This window comes from Dendropsophus ebraccatus, chromosome 2 (assembly GCF_027789765.1).
Source record: "Dendropsophus ebraccatus isolate aDenEbr1 chromosome 2, aDenEbr1.pat, whole genome shotgun sequence".
Classification (NCBI taxonomy): domain Eukaryota; kingdom Metazoa; phylum Chordata; class Amphibia; order Anura; family Hylidae; genus Dendropsophus; species Dendropsophus ebraccatus.
In genome coordinates, this window is record NC_091455.1 from 40,997,624 (window position 1) to 41,012,358 (window position 14,735).

Consider the following 14,735-nt stretch of genomic DNA (forward strand, 5'->3'; position numbering starts at 1 on the left):
TACACAATCCCCAAAACAGCCATGTTTCATTTTACTGTTGCCAGTCAATGTATAAAAAGAATAATGTATTTAATAAAGTTATATAGCTTCATTAAAGAAATGTTTTTTTTTTTTTTTTTTTCTATTTACGGGAACACAGTGTAAAGGTTTATTTGAATAAAAGTTTTGTCTAGTGATTCATGATGCAGAGATATGAGATTGTGTGAATTGGAGGACAAACCAGGTCTTGATAACAGTGGCGTAGCCACCGTGGTCGCGGGGGTCGCCGCCGCGACCGGGCCCGCCACAAGGGGGGCCCGTGGGGCCCCCCGATCAATCACTCTTGTGACCGCAAGCATTGTTTTGCTTGCGGTCACAAGAGTCTGGCTCCGTCTTTCTGCGCGGCTGCCGGGGGTGTCGCGTCTTACCCCCGGCAGCGCGCGCATCCCAAAACTCCCTGCGCGCCTTGGGCCCTGACTTCCAGTTTCCGGCGCGCAGGGAGTTCTGGGATGCGCGCGCTGCCGGGGATAAGACGCGACACCCCCGGCAGCCGCGCAGCAGCCGAGGACAGACCAGGAGGAGTGAGGATCAACGTGGGAGCGCGATGTCAGGTGAGTTAAGTTTTGTTTTTTTATCAGCCTGTACGGGTGGAGGGAAAGGAGGGGGCCATCTATGAGGGTGGGGGGGAAAGGAGGGGGGCATCTATGAGGGTGGGGGGAAAGGAGGGGGGCATCTATGAGGGTGGGGGGGAAGGAGGGGGGCATCTATGAGGGTGGGGGGGAAGAGGGGGGCATTTATGAGGGTGGGGGGAAAGGGGACCATCTATAAGGGAAGGAGGAAGGGGACCATCTATAAGGGAGGGAGGAAGGGGACCATCTATAAAGGGGGGGGGGGAAAGGGGACCATCTATAAGGGAGGGGGGGAAAGGGGACCATCTATAAGGGAGGGGGGGGGAAGGGGACCATCTATAAGGGAGGGGGGGGGGAAGGGGACCATCGATAAGGGAGGGTGGGGGGAGAGGGGGCCATTCATAAGGGAGGGTGAGGAGAGAGGGGGCCATCTATAAGGGAGAGGGTAGAGGGGGCCATCTATAAGGGAGGGGGTAGAGGGGGCCATCTATAAGGGAGGGGGTAGAGGGGGCCATCTATTTGGGGGGGCAACATAGGGGGAGAGGGAATACACAGAGGGGGGCATATATTATTAGGAGGTCACATAGAGTCAGGGCTACCCACTAAATGAGGGTGTAAAGGGGACAGTACAGATGTGCAGTGTGTATATAGATGAGGATGGTGTCAGAGTGAGGAGACTAATATGTCTGTCTGGCAGATTCTGTGGATTCGTGGCTTGGAGAAGTTCTCATAACGGCCTAGGACGGATGGAGAAGAAGATGAAAAGGAAAGAACTCCGATCAGAAAAGACGTCTCCTGTGAGTCACCTGATATATCTGCACAGTAATGTATATGGTGTATAGAGCCTGTGTAGAGCTGGGGCCACCTCTATATGACTGGATGAGGTGATTTAGTATACTGGATTTGGTCAGTAACAATATGGTGGTGATGGTTGTGGTTGTGGTGTGGCGGTAATGTTTCCTCCCTATATACTGGTATTACTGGTAATATTGGTCTCAGTATACAGGATTTGGTCGGTAACAGTATGGCGGTAATAGGTAATATCTGTCTTGGTGTGTGTGTGTATATATATATATATATATATATATATATATATATATATATATACATACAGTGGTACCTTGGTTTAAGAGTAACTTCGTTTAAGAGCGTTTTGGTTTAAGAGCTCACAGTTTTTCAAAATTGTGACTTGGTTTAAGAGCATTGCTTTGGTTTAAGATACTTCCTGTATTGGGTGGGAGCGCGAGTGGAGAAGGGGCATGGCCTGCATAGCGGGGTCTACAGCACTGTACTCTAAACACCTTCCAAATCATAGCAGATCCCCTTCAGGCTGGGGCTTACATCAGGGGACAGGACTGTGGGGGGGGGGGTAATCTCTCCATAGCTGTAACCCCTCTCTCCCCGGGCAGAGAGTGCTGCATGTATGTGCCCACATCTGTACTGCTCATTCCTTCATGCTCCCTGCAGTCTCTGTCAGCCCTTGTGTTTCCCATCCTCTCCATTACTGTACAGTACAGAATAATAAATATATTTGGGGTGTGGAACCAATTGTCTGCATTTACATGATTTCTTATAGGAAAATTTGCTTTGGTTTACGAATTATGCTCATAATCCAAGGCACCACTGTGTATATATATATATATATATATATATATATATATATATATATATATATATACACACACACACACAACAATAGCATCACTTGGTCGTGAAAGGAGGGGGGGGGCCCAAGTTGGCCTCTCGCACCAGGGCCCAGGAGACATTAGCTACGCCCCTGCTTGATAATAAAGAATTTAACAACTTCGCTGTGTCCAGTCCGCCTGTCTTTATTAGAACATAAAATCACATTACATATGCACAGTGTTTTTGCGCAAATACGAACCGCGTCAGATTGGCATCCTGGGACATTGCCTGGGACATCGCCTTTGTGTGTATATAATTTTATGTAATAGACAAGTGGGCTGGACGCATAGAAGTTGCTTGACGTTATTGGGGAAATCCACTGCAAAAAATTATGAAATGCATAGGCTATATAACTCTGCAATGTGCTCACATTGCAGCTTTTGTTACAGAACGGCCGGTGTCAGTAAAGTTCATCACGGCCGGTACTGTAGAACCGACTGGATGAACTTCATTTCTTTAGAATTGGGATGATGAAAATATACGTTGAGTGAACTTAGCCTAAGGGTATAAACACACACACCGTATACGCAGCGTATTTACTGCTGCGATACGCAGCAAATACGCAACAAATACGCAGCAGATTAGATCTAAATAACTGAACACAGCATCAAATCTGCACCATCAAATCTGCTGCAGATCTGCTGCATATACAGTGTGTGTGTTTTAGTCTGAGTCTTTTTTCTAACTAAGAGTGAGGAGTAGACGCTCTGTAGCGCAGTCTTCTCCCCATTCGATCTTGCGATTGGTACGAGCCTGAACACTCAGACCCGGACTGATCAAAACTTTTGAGATGTCTCTATGACATGTCAAAAGTTTTTTGTAATGGCAGTGAAACTTTTATCTATCTAGGTTTAACTGATTCCGGGACTCTATGAACTTCATACATAATCTTGCAGCTTCAAAGCTAAAATCTTCCAGTATTCCTAGTTAGCCCATAGGTTGCTCTGAAAATCTGAATTCTATAAACAGCCAACAGGTATAAGGCTGGGTTAAAAAAAAAAAAAAAAAAAAACGGGTGAAAAACGGATTGTAAAAAACGGATACATTTGTGTGCATCCGTTTTGATCCGTTTTTCCATTGACTTCCATTATTAAAAAAACGGATCAAAACGGATCCGTTTTTTTTGACGGACACAAAAACGTTGCTGACACTATTTTTTTTGTCCGTTAAAAAAAACTGATCCGTTAAACGTATGCTAAAAACGCAGTGTGAACCCAGCCTTAGACACATGCAATAAACTTATAGGTGGACATTTATCAAACATGGTGTAAAGTGAAACTGGCTCAGTTGCCCCTAGCAGCCAATCAGATTCCACCTTTCATTCCTCACAGACTCTTTTGAAAATGAAAGGTGGAATCTGATTGGTTGCTAGGGGCAACTGAGCCAATTTCTCTTATAATGCATATTAGCATTGGATTAGACATTAGACTTTGTAAAGCAACTTATGTCACTAATGCGGCAGGTACGGCACAGTGTAGCAATGCGAGTAGGGATATCTGTCAATCACTGCTAGCTCTGCTACAGGTTTATGCACACAGCTTCCCCAAGTGTAAGGTCTATTCTAATGCTAATATGCATTAGAATAACCATTAGAGAAGGCCCCACTATCTTTCAGAGACAGCACCACTATTGTGTCCAGTTCAGGTGCAGTTTGCTATTAAGCTTCATTCACTTCAATGGAACTTAACCTGCACCCAAACTGGAGACAAGAGTGGTGCTATCTCTGGAAGAAAGGGGCCATGTTTTTGTAACCCTGGATAACCCTGGCCACTTTCCCCCTATTGTTGTCTCCAGTTTGGGTGGGGTTTTGAAACTCAGTTCCATTGAAGTAAATGGAGCTTAATTGCAAACTGCACCTGAACTGGAGACAACAGTAGGGGGAAAAGTGGCCATGTTTTTGTAGCACTGGATAACCCCTTTAACGCTGGATGCAGCAGTACTATATGTAACTGGGACCAGGGCTTGTGCAGCCTGGCAGTTCCTGACACATCCAGTGGTGGCAGCAGAGGGGCTGTGTGGCCTTTACTGATGCCACTCAATGAAAAAAATAAGTAAATAAATTATATATATATATATATATATATATATATTACAAAATTATATAACTTTATTAGTGAAATGTAAAAGGAATGATCTTTTAATGCCAGAGGAGAAAAGGTATGTGTCTTACCTTCATCCTCTGCGCCACTCCCGTGCACTTAGTTGTACACTCCCTGGTCCGGTAAGAACGTAAGGATCACTTCCCGCCCATAGCAATGATATGGCCTGCTCCATTGATAATCATTAGAAGGGATGGGCCGGCTGGGAACTGATTGGCGCTATGGGGGCAGGGCAGTGCTCCAAATGGTGCCCAAATGGTCTTACTGGACCATGGAGTGGATGACTGAGTGCACTAAGACATACCTTCCTCCTCTGCACTTCCTTTGCAATATGGACATATAAGCAGGTCAGATTTGTCTAACCTGCTACTAGTTTCCCTTTATCCTAACCTTATTTTTTTTTTTTTTTCTTTACAGTTTTTCTTTTTTTGCTTTGTCATTTGGGATTATTTTATACACCACATATACCACCTGCTAGTGGCAAAAAAAAAAAAAATCCTATGCAGATGCCTAATGTTTGACCTCTAAATCTGTCCCACCAGATAACACTATTTAGTATCTTAAAGCACTGGGTAATGCACTGCCTCAATTTACAGATATTATATATTTTTTATGCTTTGCTAGAAAATATTATGTCGTATACATGCAGTTTTAATAAATTATATGACTGCTCCCTATGCATTTAGAATAGTTCTATTGCTGTTGATTGGCAGGCGGCCTTATGTGTAATAAATGTACAGAGCTACTTGCACAATTCACTGCACTTATGTCAGCAATGTGCGTGTTTATCTAGGAGTGAAACCCAGTGGAGTGTACAGCATTTACCTCCAACATAAGAACCTCGGCCGCCTTTGATCCACAAAATTGCTTCATCTATATACAAAACTGCAGGCCCAAATCATTTAAGTCACAGAATGGCTTGTATAATATGACTGTGAATTGAGTGGCCTGGTTTTCTGTTTAGATAGATTGATGATGGATGTTTTGGTCTCACATTGATCCGTACACTCCGAGATGAAAAAAACAATATGCCACTTAATGAAAAATCACTACTGCTGAAAAAGTGAGAAAAAAAAAACATCTCTAAATCTCTTATTTGGCCAAAATTGTCACTTTTGTTATTTCATTTAGTTTAGACACCTGGAGCATATGAACAGAAACTGACAGGGTTGGTTTGATGTGTGATGGAGTTCCCGTGATAGTAAAAATAGTCTGAAGTCAGTGGCGTAGCTACCTTGGAGGCAGACCATACAGCTGCTATAGGGCCCGGGCCCTGCCTTTCTCCATGGTAACTACACCACTGAAGTCCTCCTCATAACTCGGTCCAGGAGCTGCCTGCAAGGACTCCCACCCTGGACACACCGAGATGATGCCGCAGCCCCTCTCCTTCCGGACTAAGAACTCCCCCCAGACTTAACTCCCCACCCAACCAGCAGGGACTCCAAGTGGCTTGCTGCCCCTCACTACCCCCCTACCTTAGGGCCCAGAGTCTCTAAGCTGCCTGTATCTGAAGCAGGGCAGCCCCACTGCGCTGGGGGACCGGGCCAGGTGAGTATACATACAGTTTTTTTGCTATGGGTTCTCATGAATCCTAGTTACGTCCCTGGCTGAAGTACTTATCTACTTGTAATATTAGTAAAGTCCAATAATTTTTTTTTTTTTTTGTGAATGCTAAAGTACGTTTGTTCAAATTAGAGATGAGCACATCTCTATAGGCTATATCCATGTTTTCCTGGACTCCCTAGGGCTGCATCCAACTTCTTTAGCCACCGGTAATCAAATGCCGCAGGACCGGACTCATCTGTTATTGAAAAATTCACATTGACAAGACAGAAAGGAACTTGTTAATTGATGATTGCAACTAGTATGACTGGATCAAAGAGCGGTGATTGGACTAGTTCACCAGAGTACTCGATGGGCATAGGCAGCTATAAAGATTAAAATCCTTCATTATTTAATTACTTGTGAATCATATGTGTTTATTTCTCAACGTCAATGGCATGACTGTAAGGGGACCCCCAGATGGCAGGTCCAGAATTTGGCCTTAACCCCAAAAGATTTTTTTTTTTATTTCAAACTGTTTGTGGGCAGACCCTCTCTCTACTTGCTTAAGGGGGGTCTGTATCATGACATAGTGCTTTTCGGTACTTTAATTCTCTACACTTTCATTTTTAGCCTTCACTTTTAACTGTTTTCATCCTCTTCCTCTATGAGACGGGGCTCTTTTGCTAGATCATGGGTCTCCAAACTGCGGCCCTCAAGCTGTGCCAATACTACATTTTCCATCATGCCTGCACAGCCAAATCCAAAGCTTCAGCTGTCCAGGCATGATGGGAGTTGTGGTTTTGCAACAGCTGGAGGGCCGAAGTTTGGAGACCCATGTGTTAGACACTTGTCTTCTTTATCACTGTTAAACAACATTTTATTTGCCGTAGATTAGTTTGAATCACAGCAAAAACGAAGAAATAGAAGGACCCCTTTTTCTTGTATCTACATACAATACTCACAAAAGGGTCACCTAAAATGCACAGTTGAAACAAATGTGACCTTCTGGAAACTTCTGAATGTACATGTCCAGCTGTTCAATGTTTCAGTAATGTTTGCACATCTTGCTGTTCTCTTAACAAGGTGCTTGTTAGGTGGTGGTGGTGGTGTTACAGTGAGGGCGGGTGTGTCTAGACAATACAGAACTGCCCTAGACATTGTAAATGGTAAAGTGACAGCCCGTACTACTTGTATAACATCAGTAATCCAGTCATTGTGCCTCTACATGAACAACACCGGCCTAATCTCATCTTCATGGAGGACAATACTCCAGCTTATCGAGGTCACAGCATCATTAGGGAATGGCTGCTGCAGACTGGGGGACCTCAAATAGAGCGGCCTGCACCTTCTCTAGACCCGAATCCTGTAGAAAACCCATGGGGTCAGCTGAGTCACAGTGTAGAGACTTGTAACTCTGTACCCCAGTACCTCAATGACCTGAGGGCTACCCTACAAGAAGAGTGGGATGCCATGCCTCAGCAGCCAATAAGAGCGACTTGTGAACAGCAGGAGACGTCGTTGTCAAGCTGTAATTGATGCTCAAGAATAAATCTTATTGAGACAGTACCATTTTTTGGAGGGTATACCCATTACTGGTGTTGGCTTTTGTTTTAATAAATTGTTTGAAATTAAGAAATCACCATTGCTGCTTCTATTTAAGTGCCTAATGATATGGCTGAACTTTATACGTTTTTCGTAAATATTACCCTCAATCCTCAAATATCCCTAACTTTTTAAGTAGTATATATGCCCTCTAAGGGTGCGTTCCCACGTACAGGATCTGCAGCAGATTTAATGGCCCAGACTTGATTTGCTTAGAATCTGCAACTTCAAATCTGCTGCAGATCCGTGTGAACACACCCTAAGGGTATGTTCACGCTGAGAAATTCAGTGAGTAATTGAAGAAGAAAGTTTTCTTTTTGAAATTCCTCACCTATTCATCTCTGGCAGAAAAGGAGCAGAATTTGAGCGGAAATCGAGCTGAATGCAAGTGGGATTCAAGCAGAATTTCTAACACAATTCAAGCCCCATTGACTTATATAGGATTCCCAAAGGCGGAAAGCGGAATTTTTAGCACAGAAATTCCGCCATGTGAACAACACTGCGAAATCCTATGAAAATCAATGGGATAATGCTAAGTTCATATTTTATGGGCGGACTTTGAAGCGGAATCCGTGGCAAATTTCCTCAGTGTGAACATACCCTCAAAAGGGGGTTGTCCTTATTACATGGTCACCTTTATTCACAGATCTGGAAACTCCCTTCTACTATTTCTACCAGTTTTCTATTATATAGCTCCACAAATTGAATATACAGTAAAGCATGGGGGGAAAAAAATCTTTAACCAGAATCAACATTTTAGGAGTATAATATTCCCACGTATCTAGGATGAGGAAGAACAAAGTGCAAAGTTTCTGTTAGTGATTCTGTCATTCACCTTACACCATGCCAAAATCAACAAGATGAATACAGTTATATATAGGAGGACACATTGCAGCCGGGTATTGGGAGCTACGATGGACACACAGTCCAGTACGGAAGAGGAGAGAGTCGTTCTGAGAAGGACTATAGGATATTTCAGTGGCGTCAGCTTTATTGTTACGGTCATCTTGGGCACTGGTATCTTCATCTCTCCCGGTGCCGTCCTTCTCTGTTCACAATTGAACGTTGGAGTGGCCCTTGTCATATGGGCGGCATGTGGTATCATATCAATGGCTGGAGCTCTGTGTTATGCAGAACTGGGGACAACTTTCCCATCATCCGGAGGGGAATATTTTTACATCAAGAAAGGACTCGGTCCCATCCCTGCCTTCATTTTCTTATGGACCTTTGTAGTGTTCCTCAGACCTGCCGCGACAACTGTCCAAGCTCTAATGTTTGCAGAATATGTTATCCAGCCGTTTTTCCCAGGATGCCCTTCACCTGAGGCAATAAAAAAGGCTGCAGCTATTGCTGTCATTCTGACTGTAGGGATCATTAATTGCTTAAGCGCAAAATGGATCATTTTAGTGCAGAACGTGTTTACGGTCCTCAAAATGGCTGCACTCAGTGCCATTGTTATAAGTGGGATTGTCCATCTGGCTATGGGATACACCTCCAGCTTTCAAAAAGCGTTTGAGGGCAAGGTCCCCAATGTGTCCCAGATTGGAGAAGCTTTCTACCAGGGCATGTTTGCGTTTGGTGGATGGAATGTTCTGAATTACGTCATTGGTATGTATTGGCTGCATGCATGTAAATGTAAATGTTTGCAGACAGGTTGGTGACACTGGGAAGAACTGCCTGGCTCCTCACTATGCCTCCTTTCTTCCCCTGAGAGAGCTTTGGCATGCCTTATCTCTCTGAGAACAAAGGGGCCTGGCAGTGAGAATCTTACCCAACCAATATCTATTGGAAGGCTTCTATATATATATATATATATATATATATATATATATATATACATATATATATATATATATATACATAGAGAGAGAGAGAGAGAGAGAGAGAGAGACACTTATATAGCAGCAAGATTCTTTTTGAGATGGAGTGCAAAAAAATGTCATCCTATTTAAGCGGTACCCTGGCGAAAAAAAAAAAATTGGTGACGTAAAGATAAAGTTATACAGATTTATAAATTACTTCTATTTAAAAATAAAAAACCTGTCAGGACTAATCAACTGCTGTATGTTCTGCAGGAAATGCTGTATTCTTTCTAGTCTGATTCAGTACTCTGCTGCCACCTCTGTCCATGTCGCAAACTGTCCAGAGCAGTAGCAAATCCCCATAGAAAATCTCTTCTAATGTGGACAGTTGCTGAAATGGACAGAGGGGGCAGCAGAGAGCACTGTGTCAGACTGAAAAGAATACACCACTTCCTGCTGGACATACAGTAGCTGATAAGTACTGAAAGACTTGAGTGTTTGAAATTATTTAAATCTGTATAACTTTCTGTAACCAGTTGATTAAAAAGTAGCAATACCCCTTTAACAGAATTACATTGACTCATAGGGCCACTTAATATAGTGGTTTTGGTGGTTTTCCTTCGGGAGCCCACCGTGGCTGGGTCCTTCCTGGAGGGATATCTGGCTAGTCCTGTGTTTTGAGACTCTTAAATGAGGCTCCACAGGCTCTTCTTTTGCATATTCATGTTTCCCAGGGAGCAATGCAAATATGATTTCACTGCATTTAACTGGCAACCGGCATTGTTATTGTCTGGCTGGTCTCCCTGAGATCAGCGATCTGTTTTGCCTTTAACAGAATGACATTTTCTTTTTTTTTCTTTTTTTTTTTTTAATTACAAAAGCTCACTGTTGGATCCATATATAAATGTCTATTCTTGTCTATATTACCTGAAGATAAATCTACTAAAATTGTGCTTATAACTTACTGAGACTTGTAAGATTAGAAGAATAAAATTATGTATTTTGTATTACAACACAGGTACTATAAAAAAAGCAGAAAAAGTAACTTTTTGTGATTAGTTGTTATAGAATAGTGGTAGATATCTGTTAGATGCGCACTGTGGAGAAATGATCATACACACTGAAATAAATGTCTGTCACAATGATTTTCCGCAGTGATGGTATAGCAATGGTGCGGAAAGTCCATTTCAAACAGTTATTGTCATTGTTGATTGAATTTATCTGTAGCACATAGGAGGTTTTCCAGATTAGACCCGCTGCCATATTCTGTATGCTACATGCTATTCCGATCCAGATTATGCTGGTCATGGATAATCTGCAATTGCTTTTCTATCTTTCCATTATATCCTTTCTGTAGCTCCTGCTGGGTAAAATAAGTGTAACAATGGATGGAAAGTCAGATTTACAATGTTTGTCTCTGCTTAAGCCAAGAATCACCTATAGAATTTCCTACAGCAGGGATGGGGAACCTGCCGCCCTCCAGCAAAACTGCTGCAAAACAAAACCTGCTTTGGCTGTCCAAGCATGATGGGAATTGTAGTTTTGCAACAGCTGGAAAGCAGCAGGTTCCCCATCTCTGCTGCAGAACATCTGTGGGTGGCTCTTGGCTTTAGGGAATAGAGAGAGGTCTGAAGTAGTTTAGCGCTGATTTCTAATAACCTCCTCTAAGAATCTTTTATTTTTTTCCAATTATCTTTATATAACACGTTGCCTGTAAGCAGATATTAAGTTGTACTCCTCCTTAAAGGGATTATCCAGAATTAGAAAAAAAAATATTCCTCAAAAACAGCGCCACACTTGACCTCAGGTTGTGTGTAGAATTACAATTTGCCTCCATTTATTTTAATGAAACTGAGCTGCAATACCGCACACAAACTGAGGACAGGAGTGGTGCTGTTTCTGAAAGGAAGCAACTATATTTTTGTCAAAGGAAAAAGAAAATAGAGAGGGCACTCACCATAAAAATCTTCTTTATTTAGTCCAAAATATAAAATTCATGCAGAGTGTGTAGCAGTCGGCGGGGACGCCGTACAATCACAGAAAGGGTGTGACAGCCGTTTCACGCGCGCATGCGCGCATCATCAGACACTCCTTCACTCCCTCACCTGCATCCATAAGAAGCCTATCGGTGCAGGTGCAAGGGGCGTAACAACAGCAATGCATAGGTTTAAAAAACAGTATAAAACCAAGTTACAGTGAAGTTTTCAGTATTCTACAATAGGAGGAAAGAAACAAAAGAAACAAAGAAAAAGCGACAGAAAATATATATATATAAACACGAGTAGCAAATTCACAGAAACATACTGAGATCGGTCCGTTCATTTAGCCCACAGCCACTTTGTGCGTTTGTTTTTAAAATAATCTTGGCTTCTTTTTGCAGGAGTCTTTTATTTATGTCCAAACCATCACTGTGAAACACCCGCTGCAAACCCATGAACTTAAGATGTTTAACGTCATCGCCGTGCACGTCATACATATGTTTAATTAACTTTGGTACACCTTTCTTAGTTTTGAGTGAGCGGACATGTTCATAAAACCTTCTATTTAGTGGGCGGACTGTCTTCCCGATGTAGAAAAAGCCGCAGCTACAGGTTAAGGCGTAAACCACATTTCTAGTCCTGCAGCAGATTAAATCCGAGATCTGGAAAACGACTCCACCGAGTTTAACTGATTTACCAGCAGAAAAATGACAACACCAATTACAATTACCACATTTAACATTTCCTACAACGGGAGAATCTGTGAGCCAAGATTTAATGCTCATTTTTTTGGGTTCTTTAAACTTACTGCTAACAAGAGAATCTTTCAGATTTTTACATCGGCGGAAAGCTATTAAAGGTTGTGAGGAAAAGTATTTAGTTAACACCGGATCTTGAGTGATAAGAAACCAGTTATTCTTTATGATGGTACGTATACAGTCAGCCATGGGGCTAAATTTGAAAGAAAAAGCAAAACGTGTGACATCTGAGGACTTTTGTGTGGCGCTGCCACTTTTTTTGGGTTTAGATAAAAGTGAAGTACGTGAGGCTCTAAAGGCTCTATCACGGGCAACTTCCAGATCATTGATAGGGTACCCTCTGGTTGCCAAGCGGGAGACTAATTCACTAGCTTGAGCTAAGTAAGTATCATCAGTACTATTAATACGTCTCAACCGCAAGAATTGTCCGTACGGGACAGCCTTCTTGGTGTGTGTGGGATGGTAGCTGTGGTAGTGAAGGAAGGCATTAGTGGATGTGGGTTTTCTGTAACAAGTAGTATGAATAGTTGCGTCATGCAGGGAGACCAAAACATCAAGAAATTCTAACTGATGTGGATCAGTTTTATAAGTAAAGGTCATATTCATGGAATTAGAGTTTAAATACTGAACAAAATCATGAAACATGTCAGTGGTCCCCTCCCACAAAACAAAAATATCGTCAACAAAACGAAAATAACCTTTGATGAATATAAGAAAAGGATTAGAAACACTGTAAACCATATTTTTTTCCAATAATGCGAGATATAGATTGGCGAGGGTACATGCGACGGGCGTACCCATCGCAGTACCCTCGTTTTGAATGAACCAGTCATCCCTAAACGTAAAAGCGTTATTGCCCAAAATTAAAGTCAAAGCCTCACAAACAAAATCAATAAATTCGGAGGTTCTATCAGAAAAAGAAAGCAACTCCCGAATGGCTTCTACACCTCCCAAATGGGGTATTCTAGTATACAGGCTTTCAATATCAATAGTACCCAAGATCATATTATCCGTACATGGAAGGTCTTGGAGTGCCAATAAAAATTCATTGGTATCCTTGACCAGGGAGGGTACATTGGGAAGTAAAGGTCTCAGGAGCCAATCCACATATTTCGAGAGCGGCTCGGTGACCGAGCCAACTACCGAAACAATAGGGCGTCCTGGGGGAGGAAGGATAGCTTTATGAATTTTGGGAATGTGGTACCATATAGGGGGTCTGGGTGTAGGTGGTAATAATTTCTCAGCTTTATTTTTAGACAAAATCCCTTTCTCCGTGCTGGTTCTAAGGAACGTCTGTAGGCGGGCTTTAATTTTACTAGTGGGGTTCTCCTTCAATTTAACATAAGTTCTGGTGTCACTGAGTTGTCGCATGGCTTCATTTAAATAATCTGTGGTCCAAAGTAAGACAGTGTTCCCCCCTTTATCGGCCTTTTTGACCGTGATGTCATCCCGGCTTTTAAGCCATTTTATACCCGCAATTTCTTGGGGGGTCAAGTTAGGTTTATCTGTGGGGTAAATAAGGGCTCTAACGTCCTCAAGGACTTTATTTCTAAAGAGATCTACATTGCTACCAAGAGGGATTGTGGGAGAGAAAACGGACTGAATTCCACCTGTAAAAAAACTTTTTTTATTTTTAGTAATATCATTAAATGCAGAAGACCCGTTATCTCCATCTGCCAAACCTAATAAAGTATCAAGTACCACAGTGTCACTGGCTGAAGTGGCGCCCGCTAGAGAAAAACCAAGGGCACTGGAGGACATAGCAATGTCACCCTCAGGGGTTGCTGAACTGCCTGAGGGGACATATACATCAAAAAACTTTTTCAATTGTAATTTTCGTGCGGCCTTGAACAGGTCCACCTCGAAATCAGCGAGGTCGAACTGTTCAGTGACGCAAAAATTCAAGCCCTTATTCAGTACTGCAATAACATTGTCTTCCAAGTGCACGTCCGTTAAATTTACAACCAGTGGTGGATCGTCAATCAATGGAAGTTCCCTGGATTGCTCCACGAAACTTGTTTCCTTTTCACACTCTGCGTTTTTCCTTCTTCGCCCACGTCCTCGGCGAATTTTCCTCTTAAAACTGGTACGTTTTTTGCCACAATTACCGGATCGGTGGAACCAGTTGAGGCAGCTGCCCCCAACTCATCCAAGTGCCGGGTTGAGGTGGTTTGAACGTCCGGTTTTTTGGGATTATTGCTGTTATAGAAAGTTCTTTTCGGGTCCTGTGATTGAGTTTTTTTGTTTTTATTTTTACGTGTCAGCTCCTCCGTTGATGAAGAATCCGATTCAGTTGTCCAGAAGTCCGATCTTGTTTTATTTTTAGAACTCTGGTCGGTTCTCTGGTTCTTATATTTTTTATTGTTGTTATTGTTAAAGTTTCTTCTATTATGTCGTGGTTCTTTTTTAGTGGTAAATGCGTTCCCAGTTTCATAATCTAGTTTGTCCCGAATGAATTTGTCCTTTTTTTGTTCTTTATTTTTGTAATCCTGGATAACCCCTTTGATTTCTGAAGGATAAGTCACTTGTTGCTGGTCTTGTGTGCCGTGTCCTTATCTTTGTATGGGATCTTTTTAGGCACTTTTCTATTCTGATTGGTGTAGAAGCATACCTCTTCCCTCCTGAGCACAGCTTTTCTTTCTCAAGGTCCCAGCAG

General features: G+C 42.5%; 1 protein-coding gene across 1 annotated transcript in view; it reads left to right on the plus strand.

The window, feature by feature from the left end:
* Positions 1-8,458: 8,458 nt before the first annotated feature.
* LOC138784383 (b(0,+)-type amino acid transporter 1-like) overlaps positions 8,459-14,735 on the plus strand; it is a 59,547-nt gene continuing 53,270 nt past the window's right edge. The window contains exon 1 of the mRNA XM_069959924.1: positions 8,459-9,148. Coding sequence (XP_069816025.1) covers positions 8,650-9,148 — 499 coding nt within the window. The 5' untranslated portion in view covers positions 8,459-8,649. The remainder of the gene's footprint in view (positions 9,149-14,735) is intronic.